This window comes from Pieris brassicae, chromosome 3 (assembly GCF_905147105.1).
Source record: "Pieris brassicae chromosome 3, ilPieBrab1.1, whole genome shotgun sequence".
In the NCBI taxonomy this organism is placed as follows: domain Eukaryota; kingdom Metazoa; phylum Arthropoda; class Insecta; order Lepidoptera; family Pieridae; genus Pieris; species Pieris brassicae.
Window position 1 is genome coordinate 1269121 of NC_059667.1, and position 22239 is coordinate 1291359.

General features: G+C 33.6%; 1 protein-coding gene across 3 annotated transcripts in view; it reads left to right on the forward strand.

The window, feature by feature from the left end:
* Positions 1–22239, forward strand: part of LOC123707696 (long-chain-fatty-acid--CoA ligase 4) — a 58774-nt gene that overhangs the window by 7379 nt on the left and 29156 nt on the right. The window contains exons 1-2 of one of the 3 annotated variants that reach the window (XM_045657974.1): positions 3653–3755; positions 20396–20438. In XM_045657974.1, the coding sequence (XP_045513930.1) occupies positions 20416–20438 (23 nt within the window). In that variant the 5' untranslated portion in view covers positions 3653–3755; positions 20396–20415. Of the gene's footprint in view, positions 1–3652; positions 3756–20395; positions 20439–21995; positions 22043–22239 lie in introns of those variants that run through there. The other 2 variants (XM_045657975.1, XM_045657976.1) reach the window with 2 other exon arrangements.

The window sequence follows — 22239 nt, forward strand, 5'->3', positions numbered from 1 at the left end:
TCAACAATAAGAATTTTTTCCGTTTTAGCAACACAGTTCATTTTTAAATTGTAAGTGTTATGTAGATATTATTACGTCATTTACCGTTAATAGAGACTAGACAGGGAATCCTAGATGTGGGCTGGTGCAATTTTTAACTAAACATTCTTTTTTATTATGTATAATATAATTCCTTTTTTTTTTTCAAAAATCTTAATATAATTGTATTTTATCAAATATTTGATGGCACAGACACCAAACTGTAGATCTGCATTTAATCCCGAACGTAATTTTTTTTTACACTTTTGACGTACGGAAGTAATACCTACTCAGAGCTACCAGAGTAAATAAAAACAAACAAAGTTTTACTTCGCTTTTTTATCTGGTTAAATGATTTGTTAAGTACATGATATTGTATCAAAGACACATCTATATAAAACAAACTAGACTAGAGATTATATAGTTAATTAAGAAGATAAATTTAAATGTAAAAGTAGGTTGGAAAGCCCAACTATATATGTCCCAGTACCTGTCATATGAGAGGACATCGGGTCCTCACAACCCATCAGAGGTGGAGAAGACATTGCACTCTTATGGCACATCAAAACCATGTCGCCTTTATTAAATTATTTACAGCTTATGTATGGCCTAAATTACCCTTAAATTTTTTGCTATCCATTGATCTTTGATCCCCGCAATACACTTCATATAGGTGCAAGAGTTAGCGGGAATGGAAGATAGTTGATGCTGGACTGTGTGAGTCGAATGCACACAAAAAAGGTTTTAGGCAGCGGTGATAATTGTCCGGAACGTACAGCCTCTTAATCTCTCCCAGCAAGTATGTGCTTTTCATTTCGTTATGCTTAAATCAAAGCTAATTCCCTACAAAGATCTAGTGAGTCATATCTCCTCATTAAGAACATCGTAAGGTAAGGAAATAACTTGTACCTTCTTTTATATCTACAAGAGTTATGTTACAATGGCTTCGACCTCGTAAGAAACCCCTTACAAATTTCTTTGTCTTTGATATGATCTTATCAGACATCTCGATGTATTTAAAGGCCTTTGTATTGCGTATTTACTACGATGTTTGCGGATTGGGTTGCTGACCTTGCTAAAAATACTTCCTTTATGCACGTGCGAATGTAATGTTTTAAAGGATAAATAAGTTTTGTAAATAAGGTCAGATTTTGTTCGGGATTATGATAGAGTTTTTAAGTGTTGCCCAATGTTATTGTTGAATGTTACCAGGAATTTATTTTGTTGCAAAACATCTGCCTATTGTCGTCACGGAAGTGTGTTTTTTTATTTATTACTTTGTTGCTGTAATAAATAAGAGCACAGAGCATAAAATGAGCACAATTAGTCGTTAACTATATAAGACGTAAAATTACTTAGACTAAGTTAATGGAACAAAGCAAAGCAATTGATACATATGAACAGTGAAAAAGAAAGAATGAAGAAGAAGCGCACATGGATCAAGTTAATTTAAGTTAAATCAGTTAGTACGAAAGTTAGGGATACGATGTTGACTGGACTGATCGTAGTCCTTGTACAGTAGAGATTTAAAGGAAGATAGAAAAGGAGCTAAGTCAAGCAAGTGAATTACGTACCCTCACTGCAGAGACCAGGATTCGCCAAGAAGTCATTAGATGGGATTTCAAGGATATAGTTTTCGCCTAGGTTATAGCTTCCTAAGGCTAATAATAACAAAATATTTGTATAACATATAATGTAAAACAAACTTATTCAATAGAACCTATCAAGTAAGTTTCTTGACGTTTTATAAAAATCGTTTGTAATACTTTGTCTGATTTCTTTATAGACGAGAACGTGTTCAGCCTTCTGTGAATGACGTACGTTATAATTTGGATCTAGGACATGCCAATTTCCACGCAATGTTTTCCTAACTTACGAAGTATATTCATAGTGCGTTTTGGGAAAATTTTTGTGCCCAAAATCGAATGCACGAAGCCAGAAAGACTGAGAAAGATTTGTTTTATAAAACAAAGAGAGAAGGGGTATGGGTTCATCTGATGTTAAAGGATACGGGTTTTGCAATGCGCTTGTGCGTTGCCGGCTTTTTAATTTTGTTATTCTATGAGGCAATAAGTTAGTGATAGGTTTAATGTTTTGAAATTAACTAACAGTTTTGTTGTATTCCTCAGTTCGTCGAGAATAGTTTATATAATGTTAAATTTAAAAAAAAATCCGGGATTAATTAAAGATATGAATTATAAATAATTTATATCAATTTCCAAGTAATTAAATCAAAAGTTTATCTATGTACATTAATTGAGCTGTATTGATTGTTATTGTGTAATATCTATTTTTAGATAACCTTAAAAAGACCTTATAAATCGAATTAGCAACATACTTAATATATTAAGATAATATTGAAAACGCTTGCTTTTTACACTTTTTATCCCGTCTTCAAAGAATTAGGTTAACAGTTGGAAGTTTTATAATATTTAGGAGTTTTTAACTTTCAGAACAGTTCAAGTTTCATTAAAATCGCTTTAGTAGCTTATTTGATATCCATGCGTATCAGATGGCACTCTACTACTTTTTAGTACTCTTATTTAAGATTTTTTTATTTATTTTTCATACATATATTGATACTTTCATATACATGTTTTATCTCGTTTATATATAATTATATATATAATTATGAGGAGGATGATAAAGAATGAACAATAAACAATACAACAATGTCTACGGTAATGTGTAGAGCATTATTTGGGGAGATGCTTCGGGATATATATTTCCGAATGCCACGCAAAAGTTGCTGATCATAGTAATTTACACAAAAATCCTTTTTCATGATAAGGGATGAAATAGGATTCAGATGAAAATTGGTTCTTTCTATGAATGACATTTGCTTTATTCATTAGTACAGTCCCTGATTTATTTTAAAAACCTAGCGAGGTGGAGTTCTGTTTTCAAAATCAAAGCAAGTAATAGAGTAATTCCAATTTTGGAATAAAGTTATTGACAAGTTAAATTTCTTGACACAGACTATCGAATACGTCAATTGTGTTGTCTTTTCAAAATCAAAGCAAGTAATAGAGTAATTCCAATTTTGGAATAATGTTATTGACAAGTTAAATTTCTTGACACAGACTATCGAATACGTCAATTGTGTTCTCTTTTCAAAATCAAAGCAAGTAATAGAGTAATTCCAATTTTGGAATAAAGTTATTGACAAGTTAAATTTCTTGTCACAGACTATCGAATACGTCAATTGTGTTCTCTTTTCAAAATTTATGCAAATACCAGAGTCTGTGCAGAGCCGGAACTCTCGTGGGATTTGAGATCGCATATTTAACCGTTTTTGTTATGTGGATCTTTATGCTTGGCTGTTTATAATTAATTCCAAACCAATCACTTCCACAGCTGAGCATTTTCTTTTTTATTAATGTTTAAGGATTCGACTTACGGCGCCTTAAGAAAAGAGCGTATCAATTCTTAAGACAACTAACTCGCGGCCTGGCATTGAGAGTGTTCAGGGGTATCACTTAACATCAGAGGAGACCCCCTGTCCCGTTAAATAAATACTTGGTATTAAAAATAATTCATAAACGAACAGAGGGAATTGCAACGTAGGTTTCTTAGTTGTGTCGTGCAAAGTCCATTTGACGTTACCAGATCACGGTCACGGTTTAAACGCAAACTCAGACCTCAGTCTCCGAACGTTGGTTGTGTCGGATGCACGTGTACCTAAGTTTACTGTGGCTGTGATATATGTGACTAATAGTGATATTTTGTACTTTAAGGTAGGTTTTATAACGTAATATGTTTTTTTTATGGGCCTAAGCGTGTCCACATAGCGTCTTTATCATTTTGTTTCACAACAAGTGTCGCTTTCTTTTGTTTGTCGACAAATGTCATTTCTCACTATGACGTCGGTTACGCGCGGTTTTGGCGTGTGGAGTTTGAGTTGCTGTCAAATATTATAAGCGCGTGTAGTTCCTAAACGACAGGACTGATTGTGATGCAATTTCAAAATTGTTTTACTCGTGTGTACATGACAACGTCTTTCTACTGCCTTGTAATAATAGTAATGTTTTGTCTGACAAGTGTTCATAGGTTTAATAATAATTTATTATCGTCAATTAGTCCGTCAGAGGTCAACAGTTTCCGCTTGTTAATAGTTTATTTTGGCACTGGCATGTGCTGCAGCAGCGGAATTGTTTAGTTTTATAATCTGGTAGATCAGTATTTCTTGTTATCGGTATAAAAACAATTAACAATATCTTTATAAAATCTTTTTTCAACAATCGGTCAGATTATGATGAAGTTTTGTATATAAGAATATGTCGTTAACTATCTGTATACCCTTAGTTACTAGGCCAATCCAAATTGTGATTTATTTACGATTTGGCATTAAAAATTGTGATGATCGTTAAGTAAAGTTAAAGGTTATGAGGAAAAAGATATGAAAACGAGAAAAACACTTTTTGAACGGATTAAAGCTATGTATTATTATTAAAAACTTATAATTATTTACATAATTCTTAATTTTAAAACCGTTCAAAAAGTGTTTTTTAATGTGTAAAAGCTATTTTAACAAAATACAATACTAAAGCAAAAACGAGAAATAATTTAACTTTTGTATGTCAAACTCAAAGACTTCTGGATAGGTCCAGTATTATATAGTAGTAGCTTATAAATCAAATCCCCATAAGAATGCCTCCTGGAATCCTCCACAGTTAGGTCGCTCCGTGAAGCCTACGAACTTACCAGAAAACTTCTGAGGCTCTAGAAGGAGCTAGGTTTGTCTAATTAGCCAGGACATTACGTACAAAGGACCAAAAGACCGTGCGGAAATGTGTCCACATTACATACATATAGGAATGCCTTCCCTATATATATTTAAAATGTAAAAAAACGTGTTACCATGTAAAAAAGTCCAGCTGTAAAACGAAACCGCTATTTAATTTTCCATTGTCACTCGTTGTAATAACCATGTCCATTGTAATAACCATGTCTTTAAGCATTGAAATCCAGCAGTTCACCATGATCTCCATAAATGGTTTCACCATGACCCAAAAAGGTTTCCGACTTTTTTTTGATGTTATACCGCCCCTGTTGTATGTTCACGCGACTTACGCTGAAATATATATAGCGTTAAACGAAATAGTACATAAGAATATAGTGTCTTTATCTTATTAGATACTGTAAGTAGTGTTATTGGATACTTTCTGTTAAATATCATTTTTAGTACTTTAAAATATCCCAATTTCAATAGAGAAGACGGCCTAAAATTATCAAACACCTGGGATCCAATAATATTAAAATCTCAAGACAAACAATCCGCCAAAATAGAGGACGCCGTGAGTCATTTCAGCAAAAACCCTTCATCTGTTAGTCGATACCAACTCCGGGGAAATAAATACAGATAACACAACTTTCTCTACAGCTGTGATACTGTTTGACATTCAACACCTTTTGTCTTCGGTCACCGTGACCACGCACGCTGTTAAGCATGCGAAACGTCGGAAAAAATTAAAATTGTGTAAAACAATTATAAGTTTATAATAATACATCACTTCAATCCGCCAAAAAAGTTTTTTCTTTAAATGTGTAAAAGTTATTTTAATAAAAGACAGTACTATGTACATTAGATTAGTTTTACTCATTAGTCTTAAGTTAGGCTAGATCGTTATGTTCAATGATGTTCCGGTGTCTTCACCGGAACATCATTGAACCTAAGTATTTTTTAAAATGAGTCTCTTGACTCATTTTAAAAAATACTTAGGTATTTTCGAACGTAAGTGTTGATAAGTGTTATCGCAGGATTCCCCGTAAAAATTTCGCCGATATTAATTCAATAAGTGTGAGGCTCAGACAAACAGATAAAAAGAAACCTAGTAAATAATTTATTTTATATAATTATACAAAAAAAAGTAAGTAGTTTACCTAAGTTAATAGGCAACAGGCGGCCTTATCGCTAAGAAGCGATTTCTTCCAGGCAACCTTAATGTGGGACGATAAAAAAACACCTAAAGGGTTGAACCAGTACAAGAAGTGCATAATTAATTAACAAAAAAAAACCTCAAAATAAAATTCAAATATAACTAAAATTAAAATAAATAAAATCCAAAGAAAAAATATAAATAATAATAGTTATAAACAGACATTTTCATTTTTTGTCATCGTTTCTTGAAGTATGGCGAATTGAAAAAATATATGGTGGAGTTGAGTAGTTTATGCATTCATGTAAGATCGATACATGATTTAAATAACTTCGCTCGACAGAAAGAAATCCAAGCATAGCCAATTTTTGAGACTGAATTCATTTTATGACGAAAATGTATATAGCACATGATTTTGAAATTTACACGATATATTTTCTCGCAAGCCAAGTAATGCATTTCAGAATAAAATTGGATAAAATAACATTAGTTTAATGTTTTACATAACGAATTGTTATTACGGACCGGCGCGCCTCAGCGCTCCAGCTCTCCATTGCGTACCGCAGTCCACCCCGAGACACTGACACAGCAATGCGTGCTGGGATAGGGCCTTAAACCAGCCTGCTCCTTCCAGAAGCACAGAAGCCTCCTAGGCACCTCGAAGGCTTCACGGAGCGAAGTCACTACTCCGAGGATTTCAGTGCGAGTCTATACCCACTAGCAAATGTCTAGTTTAATTTTAAGTGAGATACTTTCTGATGTTAAATTACTTATTAGTCTTAACTACACAATGAACAATTTCGAAAAACATAACAAAAGCTTAATTTCGCGCCTGAACTTTTTTTTTACGTCAGGAAATGCTTTTACGCATATCCCTGAACCTTGCCCAAAGCAGACGGAAACTGAAATACAAAAATGAATTGCTGTTCCACTGCTTGAGAAGGCTGGACCGGCTCATTTTGATCCTTAAATATTTGTGAAACTTCAGGAAAGGATATATAATATATAAAAAAACGTAAGCATGAATAATTTCACAAGACAAAATATACTTTATGTATGTCTTCGTCAGGTGTCACTTTTTTACTTTGCTGTTAACAATTTGAAATTGCCGGTTGTCTTGCGCTAGACTTTGCTCTATAAGGCTCTCTTTCCTTGAACTTTGCCCATCATTATGAGCTGCAAGCAGTCGTATCGATGATGACGTAAAACGTGTCCGTGATATGCGACTTTCTGTATTTTAACGGGCTGCATCAAAAAATCATTTTTTTAACCAAGAATTTCTAGTATTGATTAATTATCACCTATGTGTCATCACATCAAATCGAAAATTCATTAATAAAAAGCTTATATTTTCTCCCAAACAAACCCCGTACTAGAACTGGTAATAACAACCTTTGTCACTCTTTAAATTGAGGTTTAAAATTTTTTATATTTCTTCTACCGCATTTACCATGGAATGGTTCAGAGGAGTTGTTCCGACTAATACCTGCAACTGAGTTTCATCATCCGTACCACCTCGACGTCCGTTGTTCCAGAACTGAGCGTTTCTTAAGGCGATTTTTGCCGTACACCACTACTATGTGGAACCAGCTGTAGCAATTCGATTTCGGGCCCTTCAAGATAAAAGCGTGCCAATTCTTAAAAGGACTCTTCTGTCAATGTCAGTGTCCATGGGCGGCGGTATCACTTAATCAGGTGAGCCTCCTGCCCGTTTGCCACCTGGTACATAGACATAAACCATCCGTCAGACTTTAAATCGTGTTATAGTTAAACAATATATATTATATACATATATTTAATTATCACGCATAGATCACTACACTGAAGGTGTATATCACGTTTCGATTATAATCGAAGCATTTAATTCAATATTGATTGTGAAATTTATTAATTTTGTATAACCTGGTAACAATGATAAGACTTATCAATGTTTACACAAGATTTTGATTGTTGCTAGTGCATTTGTAAGTCAAACAGTAGTTGGGGTGAAATTTAAAGTCGAAATATGAGTGATATGCAGAAATGAAAGCGCGTACTATGGACTCGTATGTCATAGTTCTATATATTTTTGACGGTCAGGTCAGACTTAGCTCTGCTGTAGATGATGTACAGAAGCGGCGTGAAGCAATATTATTATTGGAATTATTCCCCACGAGGGTCTGAACAAGTGGTTAAGTATTCAATTCATGTGACTAAAATTAGCGCACCATAAGCGTCGGTAATATTATAAACAAAACATGTACACATTAAAAATCCAAAGGCTTAAAACAACGTTAATTCTTAAACGACACGAAACATGTATAATATGCAATACGCATCACCGTGACGTCCGTCGTTCCACAACTGAGCGTTTCTTAAGGCAAAATTGCTGCGCACAACCACTATGTGGAACCAGCCAAGAAAAGAGCGTACCAATGGCAGCGCGCTTGCGAGCCTTCTGGCAGTGCGAGTGTCCATGTCTAACATCAGGTGAGCCTCCTGCCCGTTTGTCGCCTGCAACATAACTGTAAGCATACATTATTTAATACAGAACATACGAGTACAAGTTAGAGTCGTTTAAGAATTGATGGTGTTTTATGCTTTTGGCTTTTAATAGTGTATTTGTTTTGTTCCTAACGTCCACGACGCTTGTGGAGGATGCTTATTTTTATTCACACGAATTGGACACTTAATCCAGGGTTAAGAAAACACGAGAGGAATGGCGTAGTCACTTCCATAGGCCGTATTGTGCTTCACGTTGGTGTAAGTGAATTGCGTTTGCTTCGCTTATAAAACCAGTAGTTTTTTCTTCAAACTTGGTAATTATATATTATATATATATTAGTACTATATATTTAAATTACGCAGTATCATTTTGTGAGCGTACCTAAGTTTCGCTCGTCCGGTGATGGAAAACATCAAGAAAATACTAGTGTCAGGAAAAAAATGTACTAATGTAATGTAATTGCGGATCTACTTGAAATATAGAAAATCAAGTTTTTATTATTGGTATATTAATTTATTAATAACTGTGTATTTATTAGAAGCGTTACAAAGTCTAAGTAATTAAGATAATCGAGTCGTCGCGTCGAAGTGATAACCTTTTTATCATTAACACAACCATCAATGTGACACTTCGTCGACCATATGTATAGCTGGTATATTGCGCTACCATAATATGGATATATTTTTTTTTTTAAAACTAGATAACACGCAGGTTGAACATGATACATTTATTTATTTCTAAAGATTCAATGTTTCCTAGCTAGGAGCAGTTTTTATTTACTTTTAAACCTTGCCTAAACATCCACAAATATTGCAAGATTGTAATTAGCCAAATCGGTGTATCCGTTCTCGAGTTTAAGCGAGACAAACGAACGGCAATTCTTATATAGATTAACTCATGCGCATAAAAATATTTACGGAAAAATCGACGCTTGTCAGTCTCATTATATAAGGATTTTTATTGAAAAAATACGTTACAATAAAACTATATCTAAAGGAAGGAAATTAATGAACTAATTCAACAAAATTTTGGAAAGATGGCTCTGCGAAACTGTGTAGTATAGGATCCCAATATAAAACGACCTTCACCGAGATGTTTGTATGATGAAACGTATTTTATATTTAATTTAATATCAGTCACTACTATTACTAGCTATTCTGTGTCCTCTTCTATCGCATGGGATGGTTGGTTGGGACCTCTCAGTCGCACATATTCACTCGCAGCAATATTTAACTTTGACTTGACTGATTTTTCACCGGCAACCCTATACTATCGTGTTCATAATGAAATAATGTTTTTTTTTTTCATTTAATTTTAATTCAATAATCAGACCGGTGCAAAATGCTAATTACCTGTTTATACCTGGCTACCCGAGAGTAGCCGGACCGGGAGAATAAGCTACCCAACGTTTGCATATTCTATGGGCTTTAGACTTTCGATTGGTATAGAATTTGCCTGATAAACAAACCGGTGAGATGTAAAAAAATATATAATTAATCATATCATGGACTGAAATTTGTTCGACAACCCATATGCAATATAATTATTGACATATTAAATTAAATATAAAATACGTTTTATCAAATAAACAACTTTGTGAAGGTCGTTTTGTACTGGTGAGAGACTGATTTCAGGGTAAAATTTATTAGCTAAACATCCTAGGAATGGTAGGTAGCGTTAAGACCTAGGACGATTTTTCGGTAGGCAAAAGGTTTAATAGAAAATCGAGATTTTATTCAGAGCCATTATGTTTTGTATTTATTGCAGACAAAACATTGCTCAAGAATATGCAAATGAAAGATTTTTTACTGAATAAAACATGTCTGTAATCAATACTTATGCAATCATCTGAATTCACAAAAAATAAACCTGTTTTTAGTTTCCGCATTTGCTTTGGGAGAGTCCAAAGTTCTATTTACCGCACTGATGGATAAAAGCCACGCGATTAAATGTATCCGTAATGTCGGTTTCTGGATTATGTCTTTAATTTTATACTAATATTATAAACGAGGGAATATTTGTTTTTATTTTATTTATACGTTAAAATATTCAAGAAAAATTACTTCACAAATTTAACACATACTCAACAATTATATTGGAACATGTACTTTTAAACTAGTACGATAAATATTGCACATGCAAACAGAAAAAAAAACAACTGGATATTAAAACTGTTTATAACTTTTTATTGTGTTTATGACGCGAATACAAAAAAATTGTCTGATTTTAAAAATTATCTAATAGAATTCTAAAATCTGCCTGTGTGGGTGGTGAAAGGGGCTGGAGATTTGGCCCAAAACTGGCTCCTAGTAAATAGTAATGCTAAAAGACGATATAGCAGTAATTTTAAAGAGATTGGCTTTAGTCCCGAGTTAGATAATTTAAGCGGTGAAACTAAGAAATGCCTGAGTAGGGAATGCAATCCCGACTCGAGATAGTGAATTCGCGGGATTAGAAATATCAATCCAGGGGGATCCCGAAATTTTCGGGATCTCGTATAGTTTAAAAAAAAATTCACGTGACTGAATACGATGAAAACTGCATGGTTGCGATAGTGAGGTTAATTAAAATAAAATATTATTTGAAAGAAAACAAAAGCCTTTATCCTTTAGGTATAGCTCAAGGAGATTAAAATTGGTGATTTTGAAAGTAACTTCTAAAAAAAGAGTATCTTCTAAAGTGTCTCAAGAGTGCTATCTGCTAACCGGCATCTAATGTCCATTGCAATGTACCCTATGTAATGTGCAATGTCGCGTGAAGCGTCCCAAGCTGATGTGTGTAGAATCGCTGACCATTGCAGCCCAATCCCGTCAATCTCGAACGGGATCTTGTCATATTATGCTTCGGGATTGATCCCGAAAAATTACACGGGATTTCATTCCCTATGCCTGAGTGAGTAGAAATAAATGAAACATTTTATAATCAAAATATTATATTCTTGTAAACAAATTATTATTATTAAATTATTATCACTGACTCATATTTATAACAGACTGAAGAAGTTGTTTTTATGGGAAACATACCGTCAGCCAGTCACAGTATACGTAATATATGTAAAAAAAAAAATTGTCTCGGACCCACATATACGCGGTAACCCAGCGGCTTTTGTACGGTCACAGTAGCTTAATACAGCGCTGTTATAACAGCAGTGTGGCCTTAGTCTTGTCTAGCGTGATCACGCCTTGAACTCTGACCTCACAAGTTGCGATTCTCGAATGTTTTGTTTATTCACAAGGCGAGACTTGTTAATGATATTATTCTGCGTGAATAAAAATCATTACATTAGTTAAATAATATATTTTTCTATAGAACAAATCAAACGTGCAGGATGCCCATCTGATATTGATACCGCCCATGGACACTCAATTTGCCAGATGGCTCGCAGGTGCGTTGCCGGCCATTTAAGAATGTATCTTAAGTAGATCACCTTGATGACGTGGACGTCCGGTCGTCCACGGTCCGCTTCAGAAGACTTGCGAACTATCGAACTGTGGAATCGACTCCCGGTGGGGCTCTTCCCTGGGAGACACGAAATCCAATTTTTCATATAAGAAGTAGTTATTAATATAAAATAATAATAATAATTATATCGTTACCGGCCTTAAAAGGCCCTTTTGCCCCTTATAAAATAAATAAATCAATGGCGCTTCAACCATTTTAGGTCTGGGCCTCAGATTCTGTATCTGTTTCATGATCATTGGTTAATCGAATAGGCAAGTAGTTGATCAGCCTTCTGTGCCTGACGTACGCTGTCGACTTTTTAGCAAGGCAAGCCGGTTTCCTCACGATGTTTTCCTTCACCGTTCGAGCTAGTGGTAATGAGCACATAGAAAGAAAATCCATTGGTGCACAGCCGGGGATTGAACCTACGACCTCAGGGATGAGAGTCGCATGCCGAAGCCACTAGGCTAACACTGCATACACGACTTTTGCCCCCTATACTAAAAAATATTTAAATAAACAATTTGTAACTTGTGTGTGAATTAATCATTAAGTATTTTGCATTAAATGTTGTGTGTTAAACTATTTTTAAGTAATTAATAATAACCACAATTTTTACTGGCGATTTATTTGTGTTTTGTCATTGAATATACCGCTTCAACTATATTTTTAATAGCTATAGTGTATATACAATATAACAGCGAGCTTGAGAACACATAATTATAATTATCTCTATATAATAATAATATAATCGGTGTAGGTACATATTGTTTATGTTTTTTTTTATGTCGCAAACGGGCAGGAGGCTCACGAGCCGCCCGAAAAGCTTGTATGCGTTGTGCTTCTTGAAGACCCTAAGTCGAATCGGTGGATATTTTTCAGTGAGCAGCTGGTTCCACATAGTGGTGGTGCGGTGCACGACAAGAGCCTTAAAAAACGCAAAATTATTCATCGTTGGCAAGGACTGAAAAAATGATGTTAAAATTCTAAAACCGAAGAGGTTAATAATAATTGATATCTTCAATATTGTAGTCATGCAATTATCGCATTGGACTTTGACCGTCATTGTAATGTTCGTTCTGCTTGGAAATTAATTGTCACGTTATTGCGTGTGATTAAAATGTGAATTACATTAGCCAATAGCAATTATATCTTGACGTCCGTCGTTCCACAACTGAGAGTTTTTTTGAAGGATTTTGCCGCGCACCACCATTAAAATCAGTTGTCTACTAGTATTTCTGAACCAACTGACTTAAGAAAAGAGCGTGCAGATTCTTTAAACTCCGGCAACGCACTTGCGAGCCCTCTGGCAACGTGAGTATCTATATCGCTTAACATCCTTACCTTCAACGTTTTTCTCGTGTTTTTGTTTGAACTAACCCGTAGCGGTTTAACTGGAAAAAAATATATATGTGTGATCTAATATTATAAAGACTATAATAAGTGTTATCGAACATTTTATGTTAAATTTCCTCCTTAGTAAATGTTAAAAGACACATGTATTAAAAAAAATGTGTACATATATTGTTAAGAAAATAAATACTCACGAAATTATGAACCATAAACTTGTTACAACTAATAAAACTTGTGTTTAATTGCCCATTAAAGTACCTAGTTATATTGCATGTATTATTGTATCATAAAATGTAATTCAAAATTGGGTAATTAATATACGATAAAATACTTAATGATTTATCTACGTATTTGGAGTTCTTTTTCATTTTTAATATTAATAAAAAGTTTATTCATGACAAAATTCATGTAGGGAGCGTTATATTATTCTATTATTATGTGACGCAATTTTTGGAGATTCTTGACCCCCGCCCTGATAGTAAAACGAATCGTGACCCAGTGACTATATATACCTAAAAGTTACCATTATATGGTGTAAAGTACTGGAAAGTCGAAAGTAATGTTAATAACGCGTAATTCAATCCCCGCCCCCGCATCGTAACAAGAACTTCCCCGCCCCTCCAAATCGTTACGTATTACTTGAACGCTCCCATACCTAGTTAAAATGCCTAACATTAAAAGTGCAGTGGGTAACTAGATAACAATACGTCAGTACATGGTAGTACATAACTGTTTTAATCGTACATAATATGATTGAAACAGTTTTTTGAAAAAGTTATTAAAATTAATTAAACACAAGTCTTATAAGACATGTGTGTGCGCATGTATTTGAGTGTAGTTAACAGTTGTTATAAGCTTGTGCTGTGTCTGTTTTACTTTTTGGCACCTCAGAGACATGTCAAGATGCGAAGTAAGTCCTTTGTAGATCCAATTTATTTAATTAAATTCAAGTTGAAGGTTGGAAATCTTAAGTAAGCTTAATAATAGGATAATTTAGAAATTATTTGATGTAAAAACTAATCGATCCAAAATGTATTGAATTTGACATACAGGGGTCGTAGTTCGTTCTCAATCCCATCCTAAAATAAGCCTACCTGTCCTGTTCTGATAGTTCTCGAGTATATAGTATATAAGTAGTATTTAAATGGTACAGTACAAGTTTTACATAATTGGTTACATAATACGAAAAAATAAAAATAAACTTGGTACTCTAGTTACTCGTAAAAATAACACTGTCGTATTTATTAAGACATAAAAAAACGGTCATAAAATTTATTTCCCTAGTAAATATTTCGCATTACAATTCTTTATATAACAATCAGTTGTTTTATTAGTTATAAAAATAGTTTATAATATATATAGAAACATGTATTTAAATGGGCAATCATTAAGATGGCCTGGCCGCCTCGCTAGCAAAATTCATAATTAAGTAAACTCCAAAAGCTTTCTATTTATATAACTCGTAAAATATACAATATTTAATGACATCGCTAGTTACAGCTGTCGGACAAACTTATGTGTTGTGATTCAATTAATTTTTGTCTCCATAATAATCACCGCGATCAATACATATTTGTTGTTTTCAATTCAAGCATCACATACTACGTAAAATTCTTAACGCTTAGCTCGGAGGTTCTGGGGTCTCTGGAGAGACAGTAATTGATTCGTTATAGAAGACGAAAGCCTGATCCTAAAGACCAGGCCAGCCAAAAACAGAACCTAAACGGATATTTATTTAAGATAGGCTAGACTAGGCTGAATAGACCTATTTCTTGCAAGTCATTGTTAGCCGTCTTGGCAACGCTCCAAAGTTTATAAACTGTGTACCCGTAAATAAATAATTGTGGGAAATGCATTACATTTGATATCAGGTCAAGGTTAAGATACTGGCGGTGCACAAAGTGTTTGGCGCGAGTTTCTGCTTACCATAAAAGGGTTAGACCGTGGAACAGTGAACATTTTCACATACACATTTATCAGTAGATTACGTGGATCGCAACTTTTTACGTTATATTCACATAATGTGTTTCATTGCTGGAGGTTATATTTTTGAGCAAAATGTATGATTTACTTATTAAAATGAATGACAATAATGTCTAGTTACCTTGTGAATCGCAGGTAAAATGTAAAAAATACAACATCGTTAAAATTAATTGCTGTTGTATGTTGTATGGGCGATTGTTTGTGTGACACATATATTTATTAATCAATAAATAAAATTGTATAAATTAAACCAATGGTACAACCTTTCTTAAACCTATTTGTTATTTATTGCTCACTGAACATAAAGTTTTATTATTTGTATTGTCTTTATATTTGGTAAAAAAAAAGTGAACGTCAAAATAATTATCTGTATTTATATATAATTATACTGTACGTTTGTATGTACTCTTCAACGGCTGGAGTAAGTGGAGTATGATTGACATTATTAGCTAGCTATAATATATAATTAAGTTTTGACGGGAGGGAATGTGTAATTTTTTGTCTTAATAAAAAAATGTTTTCCGTCGTTGTCAAGTATGACAGTTCTCGATTTGCGCGGTAAATTGAAAATGGGGGTCATTTGTTTTGATTTTTAAATTTTATATTATTGCATCTAAAGCAGAGCTCTTCTCCAATTGTAAGATCGGGGTTCGTGTAACGAGGAATAATTTTTGTATACATATAACCTTATTTTAGCTGGTTCCGGTGTCATTTCGAAGGGTGGAGATAAATCCTTGGCTATAATAATACAGCCTTATTTTTATGGAATAAACATATGCGACATAAGATATTTATATGGATAAAAACCTCATCCAAAGTCTACCTCCAGTTATCCTTCCCCCGCCGTCATGCATCTTCTAAGTCCTATTCTTTATTGCTGAAAGTCGTGTCATTGTAAGGTGCCTGCTGCCCTGCTATTGATATCTCTCCACTTTGTTCGGTCTACCCTTAGCGCAGCTGTTATGGGGGAAAATAATCGTGACTTATTCACACCAGCAGCTCGACGATCTGCCCCGCGGCCTTTTGCCTTGTCCACCTTGCCGAGGACCTGGTGCTTGTCCAGTTTATTTGTTTTATGCCAATTATCACTACTCCTATTGATTGTATAACTCTCAAATCAATGAAGACGTGAATTGTAAATAAACTATGCGCTTCTTTTAATTTTTTTTTTACATGTAATCGTTAATAATAAAAAGATATTGGGTTTAAGAACAAGAGCTTCTGGCAAGAGTCAGAATGTGTGATACAAAAATTGCTATCAGTATTTTTATCTTGTATATTTAACTAGTGTAACTACTTTGACCCGTTAAACGTTATGTCTAGTCTGGATATTATTGTCTATGGTGACAGTTTTACTATATAATAAACATTTGTGTCATTATTTCCACATTATTATTCTACCTAATAAGTTACAACTAATTCGATTGAACGTCAAAATAATACCTTCACCGATTATCCTACAAAACAAACATTAAAAAAATTATATTTATATGCCTAAATCTTATAACTAACAATATAGCAAGCAACTTGTGAACTCAGCCAGTGTAAAAACAAATAGGTCTACCTCAGTAGAAATTTTATTAATTATTCGTAATGCTCGCGTGAGTGGCGCTTTGCTAACCAAGTTGAAATGTGCGCGTGGTACATCCAAAAGCTTTGCCGGAAGCCTCAGGTTTCTCCTTAGTTCCCGTATACCCAGTGTTTTCATAATCTGTTGTTCTAACGGCAATATATACAATGTTTTTGATTAATTAAATTGTAGAGCAATTTAAACATGGTGAAACCTGGTTAAGTGGGACCTGGATAAATGAGAAACCTCTATTATTGAGAGTTGCAACGAAGTCCCGTTTCTTTTTCATTAAATTACCTCTGTTAATTGGACTTTTTGAACCGGGTTAAATAAGATTTGAATTCTAAGACTTTTGTCGATGTTTACCTCTATAATTGAGACTCTGTAGCTCAATTACCTGTATAAGTGAGACAAATTAATCAGTTTTCAACACGTTTTGACGTGTTTGTTTACATACATTTCTCGTCGGCTTTCGCGCATGCTTTGATTGTCAGTACTACATATCTCATGTTTTGCTAGCAACTAGCAATCAAATACAAACAAACATAACCGATTACTTTAAGTCATAAACTTTACCGTATTTTTTTTCGACGCAATACATTATGTATGTACATTCATACCTACATTAAATTCATAACATCAAAAATACGCATTTTTATTAACATTTCCACCTGTAACAATGGAATAACGGCACATTTCGATCTCTGGATTAAAACTGGATTATTGAAAACCCTCGATAATTGGTACATATGTCTTGGTCCCATGAGATCCCAATTAACCAGGTTTCACTGTATAATATTACATCTAAATCAATTTTTAAAATTACATCCAAACCTGAATAAGCGAGAGTTGAAGGGAGAACAATGTCATTCTCGCTTATAGAGGTTGCTCACTAACCCCAGTTTCTCGCTGATGCAGGTACATGGGTAGTGTTTCTCTCTTATAGAAGTACGCAGCAATAACCAGTTACAGCAAGTGTCAATGTAGTAAATATGTAATATGATACATAGTATTGTCTTTGGTTAACGTAGCTTTTACACATTGAAAGAAAACATTTTTTTAACCGGATTAAAGATATTTGTATTATTATAAACTTATTATTATTATAATTTAAATTTTTCCGACGTTTATGAATGTATAATACAAATATGAATTAATAATACAAATAGCTTTTACCGGTTAAAAAATTATTTTCTGTAATAGTGTGCATAATTTGCACACTAGACATAAAAATTTGTCAATTTGCTTATGTATATCTGAACGTTTTTCTCTGACTCATAAATTTTGTCGAATGTTGCTTGATCTACAACTGCCGCGTATCAAAGTACTGATGGACCGTCTCCAACGCATTTAAAGCTAGCTTTATTGGAATGATTTTTATTATATAATTAGAACTCCACTGTCGCTTAAAGAGGTATGAGTTACGGAGGTCCATGAGGGAAAACCGACTCACTCTTACAGAGCTTTCTGTTTCTCGCTATTAGAGGTTTTGGGAGTTTAAAATGACAGTTCTCGGCTATTACTCTCACTTATAGAGTTTTCTCACTTATCCACTTCTCACTTACCCAGTTTTGACTGTATATAGAAAACTACACAATGATACATTACATACATATAATTTGAAAACAGTGTTTGATTTAAATAAGTCAAAGATTTAAAAAAGTTTACGTTAAAGAGTTGTTAGATATATGATAGATGTTGACATAGGATTATTTATTTATTTATATTTATTTACACTTCGTTACACTACAAAATAAAAATTAACATAATTAAATCAAAAGGAGGGCAACTGGCGGCCTTAACGCCTACGAGCGATCTCTTCCAGGCAACCACTGTGAGTAAAGAAAATAGAAATGTATTAATTAAGATAGGCAAGTAGTGCAAAAATACATGTTAGTTATTAAAATAAAAACTAAACAGGAATAAAATATTAAAGATAGAAAGTAAAAAGACACATAAATCACGATAATTTAAGATAAGTCTCACGTCAGTTAGTAGTTAGTAAGAAAGCTAGGGATATGATGTGGACAGGTAATGTTTGTACAGAAGGAATTTAAAGGAAGATAATGAAGGAGCTAAGCGAATAGGGACGGGAAGTGAATTCCATAGCCTAAGTTTATTATTTATTATTCAATCCGTGTCCAAATCGAAACACCTTGTCTGATCGTTAGTAACAAATAATGTCTGTTATCTATACTGAGCTCCATCTCTTTAGCGCCCTTTTCACTTGATACCATTGGGTAGCGAAGCGCCACTCACGAGCAATACAAATAATAAACAAAAATTTTAAGACTTTTTAGTACACTGGCTGAGTTCGCAAGAGTTACTTGCTACATTGTTAGTTATAAGATTTAGGTGTATAATTTTTTATCAATGATTTTTATGTAGGTTAATCGCTGTGGGTACTATTGTGTAGTTCTGTTGCATTAGTAGTAACTGTTAAGATAGAATAATGATATGGAATAAATAAATAAATTTTCTCTTTGATACCATTCTGATACATCTCTTCTTAACTTATTATAATGTATCCAGTTCCTTTTGTAGAAAGCTATAAACATACCTACATAAACATTGAAATATTTGTCAAGTTTGCCCATTACAGCCGTGTATAATTAGCACATGGTCTCGGCTGATACTCATGTCGTTCACCTCTGCTACCATATTTTGTATTCTAACACGTATTTCAATACTAATTGCTATGCTATTTGATACCTCCAAGCATGTATGAGGAATTGCTGTGATTAATTCCGTTAGTAATGCAATGGAAAGTATCTTTAATGGTGTTTTTATCTATGGTTGTAAGAAATTAGATTGTAGTGGACTGAATAACAGTTACCGAGCAGTGTTGGCCTAGTGGCTTCAGCATACGACTCTCACCCTTGAGGTCGTAGGTTCGATCCCATGCTGTGCACCATTTCTTTCTATATGCGCATTTCACATTCGCTCGAACCGTGAATTAAAACATCGTGCCTTAGACTCAAAAAGTCGACGGCGTGCGTCAGGCACAGAAGGCTGATCACCTACTTGCCTATTCGATTAACAAATGTAAATGATACAGAAATCTGAGGCCCAGACCTAAAAAGGTTGTAGCGCCATAGATTGATTTTTTCTATTTGATATAACAGTTACCACATGAATTTATTATTTATTTATTTACAAAAGCTTGACAACTCTCGGCACACTGATACATTGTTACTCAATATAATACAAGATTTAATGAGACAAGCAGTTATAGGCAAACAACAAACACAACAAAAAAAATCATAAATTATAAAAAGTCAAAGATTTCAAAGAGTGTGGCAATGGATGTCCAGACCTAGCTGGATATCCATCCAGATACCAGGATAGATATCTGTATATCAGTGAGCTTTGACCAAAACGCGTTCTTCTGAAAGGAGAGACAGATGGGGTACACGAAATATGAATTTAGTCAACTTAAATATTATAAACAAGTAATTTACTTTAAAAATGCAAGTTGGAATAACGAAGAATTTCACTAAATTTATTCAACAACAGAATCGTGAAATTGCTTAGACTTGCAATGCCACCTGTTACGTCAATGTCCATAGGTCTTATCACATTTAAATTGTATATGCGAGGTGGTCAGTTAAGTGCTGGTTTTTTTTTTTATTGAGTTTAATTTAAAAATCGTATTTTTTGTTGCAGATTAACAATTAGGAGCTGAAATGTTTATAGACGAGAATGAGACGTAAGTATTTTTTATAAGTTTAACGTATAATGTCTAAATCAGGCGCAGGACTTATGACCGTCAATAAATAATGTGTTAAATTATGTACATTTATTATTCATTGTTGTGTCTTTGTCGTATTTTCTTGTTTGTTTTGTGTAACTATTGATAGTCGGTGTAAATAGTTAGATATGGCAATCAAGGCTTATAATAACAAACAAAAAGGTTTATAAAAAAACTAAAACATTAATCGATCTTTCTACAAGAGTTTTTAAAAATTTACTTAATGTAGTTTTGAAATACAAACATTATTCTATTTATGCTTTTTTGCGTGTAACATTACAACTAATATTAATTCGATAACGTTGTAATATATTTTAATAATGTGATGATATATGTGTATAATTGTAACGTCTATTTGAAATTCTAACTTTGTAAACAAATTTGCACGCTTATGTGTGGCAGAATATGCTAACTTTATATTGTACCCTCATAACATTTCTTGAAAATAAATTATTAGTATCATTCTAGTATTACATGATTAGTATTACATGTTTAAAAATACGCAAAAGCAAGTAGGAAACAGTATCAATATATAGTGTACATATAGTGTGTCAATAAAATTAATGAGCTGTATATAGCATGCATTAACACGTAGCAGGTATAAGTAATCATAAACATATACCTAACATCAGAACCGAATTGGGTCGCAAAAATATAACCTTTTTCCTCCTCCCCCATGAGCCTCCTCCTCCCCCCCCCAGTATTATTATTATAGAAATTCTATTAGCGACTCGGTAACTGTGTTTGACTTCTAGCATTCGTTATATTCATTTATTCATAGGTAACACAATGTACAATTATGAACGTCAAAAAAGAACTAAATTATAAATGCTTATAGTTTTACATTTACTGCCAGTTCCCAAATCAAGGGTTTAGAAAGGAAGAGAAGAACTGGCAATGAACTCTGTCACTTTTTAATCGCTAAGTTTTTTTTTTTCATAAAATGTTTATAAGGAGCTGCAACCTTTAATAACACTATGTTCCACATGAAATCTTTAAGTAAGTAATAATAAATATTATATAAAAAACAAAGATTTGTCCTCTATCAGCGGTATGCATGTTGAAATAGGAGCTCAAACTAACATTCTCGTGGGAACAACACGCAAATACATAGTCAAAAATAACTAACATTAACGCATACACGAGTCACCACAAGTAGTTCACGAGTATGACATCCTTACGGGACACTGTCTATTGATAACGCCATCAATAAAAACATAACATCTGCTATTGTTTTTTTTTAACACGGGCAAACGGGCCGGTCTGATGTCAGATAGGTGATAACCCATGGACACTCTCAATGCCAGAGTATTTGGTACTTTTATTTGGTGATACAACTTTATTGATTAAACTTGTAATTAACCGTATCTAAGACGGTCAAACTATTCTATTATTGAAAATAAACATCAGTTGTTATCGGTTAATAACTGATACTACGAAATGTAATCTTATTTTAATCTTATCGAGGTAAGAACATATATGACTGTTAATATATGTATTGCTTTATTGTGTGGCAGTGCCAGTGATGTACTGTTTGTGATAATGAGTGTGTATAACAAAAAGTGAGTAGAACTTAATATAATCGATATTTTTTTAATAAAACAATTTTTCAAGTAAAAATCGTCACAATTTGTTATTAGTATGAGAATGCCTTTCAATGTGAAGCCTAACTCCAAAAAGAATTTTCTCTTGATTGGGCCTCCCGACACCCGTAGTGCCTTCTATTAATGTCATCTACCCATCTTTCGTATGCTTTTAC